At 43.0% G+C, this 5,787-nt stretch overlaps 2 protein-coding genes across 2 annotated transcripts in view; both read right to left on the bottom strand.

Moving 5' to 3' along the window:
• Positions 1 to 284, bottom strand: part of ZDHHC23 (zinc finger, DHHC-type containing 23) — a 3,948-nt gene extending 3,664 nt beyond the window's left edge. Inside the window, exon 1 of the mRNA XM_010567678.1 lies at positions 75 to 284. Coding sequence (XP_010565980.1) covers positions 75 to 284 — 210 coding nt within the window. The remainder of the gene's footprint in view (positions 1 to 74) is intronic.
• An 833-nt stretch (positions 285 to 1,117) lies between these two features.
• Positions 1,118 to 5,787, bottom strand: part of GRAMD1C (GRAM domain containing 1C) — a 52,183-nt gene continuing 47,513 nt past the window's right edge. The window contains exons 14-17 of the mRNA XM_010567424.1: positions 4,530 to 4,587; positions 3,911 to 4,021; positions 2,959 to 3,064; positions 1,118 to 1,329 (exon numbers count right to left, since the gene is read on the bottom strand). Coding sequence (XP_010565726.1) covers positions 1,252 to 1,329; positions 2,959 to 3,064; positions 3,911 to 4,021; positions 4,530 to 4,587 — 353 coding nt within the window. The 3' untranslated portion in view covers positions 1,118 to 1,251. The remainder of the gene's footprint in view (positions 1,330 to 2,958; positions 3,065 to 3,910; positions 4,022 to 4,529; positions 4,588 to 5,787) is intronic.

Here is a 5,787-nt window from a genome sequence, read left to right as displayed (position 1 = left end):
TGCCCATCCACCTGACGGCGGAATGGCCCAATGCCTGCCCGGCGGGGGCGGAGCTGGCCGTGACGCGGCGGTACCTGGCTTAAAGGGCCAGCGCAACAGGTGGCGGCCGCGGGGGCACCGCGGGGTCCCGCCGCCCCCCGCTCCCGCGGCTGGGGAGAGGCGCCGAGCCAGCCCCGTCTCCCCTCCGCGGACGGGGGAAACCAAGAGTGATCAGCTTTGCCGTTCCCCGGGGCTGGACACGCATGGCTGGAAAAGTTTCCCCACCCGGCACAGCCCCCGCGCATGTTTAAGTGTTGCCCGTGGAGGGTTTGGTCCCAGAACACGGCTTTTTGGGACTCAAGCGCCCACGCACACACCCCCTCGCCTACCCCGGGCTGCAAGCCAGGGGAGCATCACTGCAAGGATTTGCACCGCTGCGAGATGGGCTGAGCACCACAGCAGCCAGCACTGCCCCGCAGCCACCGATGTTGCCGTTTCCCCTCGCTTTTTAATTTTTATTTTCATCTTCCTTCTCTCAGCCTGTCTCGAAAAAGCTTGAAGCCAGAAGAAAAGGTGTTTCATCATCAGTGGGCACACCGTGCTAAAGAACTAAAGAGCAGCCCTCGACGGAGGGAAAATACCGAGGGCTGAAATTTTTTTTTTCTGGGAAAGCTAGAAACATATGGCAGAAGGCAGACTGCCAAAGCTCACAATATGCAAGAGATTTAGCAAAGACGTATCAAGCGCTTTCCAGTTTAGTTAATTAATCTTAAAAATATTAATCCCTAAAGATGGTGACTTGTTTTACAAGGTCCCCATGGCTAAAAAAAGCATATAAAGATTCTGTGACTGCGAAACCACAACTTGTTCTTTTTCCTCCAAAACACTCTTCGCTGTCGGTCATTTTTTAAGATGACATGAAAAGCTGCAATTTCATTAAAGACAAGTCCAGCTCTCCGCTGAGGGTGTCCTCCCCTCCTCCAAAATCTGCAGATCTGTTAACCAGCAGTACAACTGCCCTCGCTCACTCACCGTGGGATGTGAGAGCTCTGCACTGTTTGTAAGCAAGACTCCCCAAGGCTGCCAGGAGGGACAGGTCGCCAGGCTACGGGAACGCAGAACCCAACTTACTTCTTCCAGAAACCTTTATTCCATGCAGCTTTTGAGCCAAATAGTAAAGAGTCCGAAGGTGACAGTTACAATCCCCACCCCACAAGTCCTCACACACGCATCTGTTCTTCCAACATCTTGAACGGAAAGCTGGTGTGGGTATTAACTCTCAGTCTTGCCGCTCTGTGTCCTGTTCAAGTGATCAAAGCTTCTTTGGAGCATGGAAAGGGAAATCTTTAGCTGTGAAGATAAAACCATCATATCCCCCCAATTACTTAGTCTCCTGCATGGGTGAGTGATACCAGGAAAATATTGTCTCCCTCCTCCTTTTCTTTTAAAGATCTCATGCAATTTCCTCCTCCCTGTTTCTATAAACAGTTGCCTTACTGTGCTCTCCTAACAGCTATACTCTGTACAGTTAGTAATTACTAACAGTCCAGCATGATAAAGTCTTAACACCTCGCCAAACAATAGTGTGGAAGGTAAGCCACCCCACTCATTTTTAGTCACAGTTAATGTTCATAGCAAATATTCTAAGGAACATGGCAGCAAAGCATGAATTTTCTTTTAATACCTGGCCTTCCCAGTGCATTTGGGTGCACAAAATGTGTTTAGATTATCGACAACCCTCAGAAAACACACGGTAACAGGCACTAAGATGTGTCATGACTTCCAGACAAAAGTGTTATTTGGGATGAAAAAGGTGGTTGAATTCTTTCTCTCTCTTTTTTTTTTTTTTTTAACACTCTGTGTGTTCAAAAAGCAGTTTAACACTTCAGAATTAGGAATTATTTAGGTAGTAAGCAGAGACAATGAAAAGGGCATGGAAACAAGGAAATTCATTTCTACAGTGAAATTTCCAGCACTCAGAAGCTTTTTTTCAAGCTGTGATCAAAATGGTTAATAGATTAATAGCAATTTTGTGTGCAGAGACACCTCTGAACAAGGAGTATAAAAAATGGCTTCTTTTTCTACCCTCCTTTAGTGCGTGGGAGAACACAGAGCAAACTGGTGATGGATAGAGGTACATGTGAACTCCCCCACAGCTTTCTTAATCTAATAATTTCTTCTGTCACATTTTAAGATTTAATAAAAGAACTTAAAATCAGAACATTCATAGGTTATAAGTAAAAAACAAAAAGTATGAATTTACTGTCCTTCACTTACTGAGTTGAAATTTCAGCCTAGGGGTTTACCGATATTGGACTTCAGAATCAGAGAGAAAACAACATTCAACAACTTCATTTTTTTATATAGCATTTGTAGTATGTAAGAGCCTGAAGTGTAAGTTACTGAGAAGGAAGATTAACTCCATAGCTATGGAGCCTCTCAGAAACATACGGTCTGTAGAATTTACTTGTTTTTCACCGGAGATTAGGTGACCCATTGATACCAAGGCTAAATGAAGCTCTCACCAATATCTAGAAGAGTAGCGGGGAGCAAAAGCCAGGATAAACCAGAATGAAGAAACCCCATAATGAGATGGGCAAATACTTAACATTATGGTTTGAGTCTTCTTAGACAAGAGGATCTGTTTTGAATTAATGCAGTCTTTGCTTTGTCATGATTCAGAACTGCATCAACACATCTCATCAATACAGGTATTTGACAGGTTTAAGAAAATTGACATGAATATTTAATCTTAGTCAAAAAAAAAAAACAAACCAAAAAACCAATTCTCAACCCAAAACATCACAAACATGAGTGTTGCCCATGTACCAAATTCAAGCCTAGGACAAAACAGGTCAAGGAGTGATGAAAACTTCAGTTAGCACCAGAAGACATCAAACAAAAGCTATGACAGCATAAGGGAGAAAACTTGAGTTGCTGAGAAACAAGAACATCACCAGGAAAGACTGGCAGACCTACCTGCTCAAGCATTTCAATTGAGTCTCTTAAAACTCCCTTCACGTGTTTAACCTGTTCTTTATCATATTGAGGGATCTCCTCTTTTGATACCATTTCTGGTGATACGCTGAAAGAGATTGAGATTACATCAGAAACATGAAACAAGCACCTCCATGGCTTTCTAAAAGCAACTGCTCTCTGTGACCATTGCTCTGCCATTGCTAAAAGCATCCTTTTCCAAAAGCCACATAAAAAGCTGCCTATAGTTGAATTTCAATCCCTGTTGCCTTGAAGATGCTGCCTCAGACCTTTATAGACAACAGCCACAAAGAACAAATGTGCTCGCATTATGTCTGCAATGTAAGTTCTCACACTTCAGAGGGCAAGATCTTTCTTATGAAGAAAGTAATCAGTTCTGAGATGATCACTGTGGGAAGTCACCACACCACTTCCATACTCAAGATCAGGTTATGGTTTTTAACATGTTTGCTGATACCATATTCAAGAAAGGAAGCAACATCTGAGCCTCTTCTGTGTGTCTGAATACAAAAGGCACCTGTAATGGAAGTTTGAGGAGGAGAGGAGATTTAGCAGGACGCTCACAGAAAGAGGCTAAAAAGCTAAATGAATCTCTAATGTTACATTTGACATCACGCTGGTTCACACAGGATGAAGTGAACACTTTGGTTCCGTGATCAGCACTATGATATTCACAGAAGATGAGTCACAGCAGGGTGATAAATGCAAGCTAAGGTTAACACTCCCCCAAAAAACAGCTTGTCAAAGGAGAAACTTATTACTGCAAGCTGCAGTCAGACATGTCACTGGATATCAGCACAGACCACAGACAAGCAGCAAGCCCCAACAGCTTTTGAAGACTTACCACCGAGTTTCATTGTTCAAGATTTATTTTAGATCAGATTCTCACATAAGCTGAGGAAGAAAGCAAGCAAAGATTGTGAATTCAACTTACTTCAAAGAGCTTTCTTCCTGAAGTTGGACATGATAGAGGGACTGAGCTGCATGCTCTATCTTTGACAGTTTGAGAAAGAGTGTTACATTCAGCAAGACCAAAACCAGCAAACTGCAGGGAGAGGAGAACAAAAATCAAGTCCTGTAACAATTTCAGTTGCAATGCTACAGAAACAAGATCTGGGCTAAAAACAGCTAAGAAAAGAGAATCCTTCTGGGAGAAATAAAAGGTATGGGGCAGCACTATACTGAAAATAAAGATCTATCCAAAAAATTCTTAGCAGTTAGCATTAAGCTGTGTAATAGCAACCAATAGGAACGACAACAGTGTCTCCTCTTGGAACTTTTAAAACTAGGAATGAGTATGTTCTAGACTTTTTTTTGTAGGATCAGACCTAAGTAAAACTGCAAGGTAGACTAGTTTGGCAAGTCAGTATTTTCATTCCGTGTGTCACTTAAGTCAATCCATTCCCCTCCTATACCCAAGTGCCCCATTCAAATTCGGTTAGGATCTATCATGCTACGTGCAATGTTAACATGCAAGTAAGGTACAGACAAATACAGATAAAGACCAAGATGAGCTTGAGTCAAGCTACATTTTAACGCAAGTGAGTACTTACAAGACACTCATTACTACAATGATGGTGGTGGTCCGACTTACAGCATCTCTTTTCCTTCCTATAGGGCATGGAAGAAAAGGAGGTTAAAAAGTACTGAAGAACATTCCTAAAGGATGCCTGCAGATACATGTCAGTGCCCAGCATTTCATACAGAATAGCTCAACAGCTTCTGATGGAAAAAAAAAAAATAACAGATCATGTGGTTGCACCAAGGCATTTTTGCAGTCATCTTAGACAAGTCAGCTGGACAGTTGGGCTCTTCCATCAGGAGCAGGATTCCCCCTACGCCAGTAGGTTGGGGAGAACACAGTGCTGGGACATGTTCACATTAAACCTAGAGAGCCTGAGAAGGTTACAGTCCATCCATTACTAACACTCATTCAGCACATACGCTGCTAGTCACACACAAGCAGAGACAGGCTGCGAAGTGGCTCTCTTCTGCTTGTTCTCCTGCCCACATTAGTCTTTCTGACAACCAGTGTCAAATCAAGTTCTCTTGTAATTTGTCCCACCCTTATTGGCTTGGTTTATATGTTGGCCCAAAGGCAGCCTTTCGAAAGAGCATCTGCTAGTCATCAGGCAACAGACACTAGTGAGGGAGGGGAAGTACGCATGTCCTTTCCAAACTGAGCAGCAATCACCTACCACTGTGAGCAGGCTGATCTTTAAATATAATTACCTGTTCTCCTAAAATAGTTCCTTACATTCACATTTCCTGCCCTGGACAAAAAGCATACACGAAAGCTGTAGTGTATACTGTGACAGACACACTCACCTCAAAAGGTGGAGGAGCAGCAGCAAAATTAAGTAATCAGGAACTAATCTCAGTTAGGTAAAGAGAGTCCATTACACATGGCTGTTGATTCAAATGTTCTCTCAGTGCTACATTCAGTGTTGTCTCCCCCTTTAGAAAAAGGCACTTGCTCCTATTTCAGTGTTTACAATTCAACTTGTGTCATGAAATCCACCATTCTCTGATACACATTAATGCACAGATGTTCCTCCTGTCTGTAGGTGTAGCTAATATTGTATATGCTAGTGGCCAAGTCTGTCATGTCTAGGAGCAGTGGAACTGCAGGAAATGCTTCAGTGACCCAGAAATTACAGAAGCAGATAGGAGACTCCTTAACATTAAAAACAAACAAACAAACAAACAACCCCAAACCCTCCACACACACCCTGCAAAAACCCCCAAAACAACAACAAGAACAAAAAAAAATCCCCCCCCCCCCCCCACAAAAAAAAAAAACAAAGAAAC

Source organism: Haliaeetus leucocephalus, unplaced genomic scaffold (assembly GCF_000737465.1).
Source record: "Haliaeetus leucocephalus isolate CR32 unplaced genomic scaffold, Haliaeetus_leucocephalus-4.0 Scaffold228, whole genome shotgun sequence".
In the NCBI taxonomy this organism is placed as follows: domain Eukaryota; kingdom Metazoa; phylum Chordata; class Aves; order Accipitriformes; family Accipitridae; genus Haliaeetus; species Haliaeetus leucocephalus.
This window is presented reverse-complemented; position numbering and strand designations above follow the sequence as displayed.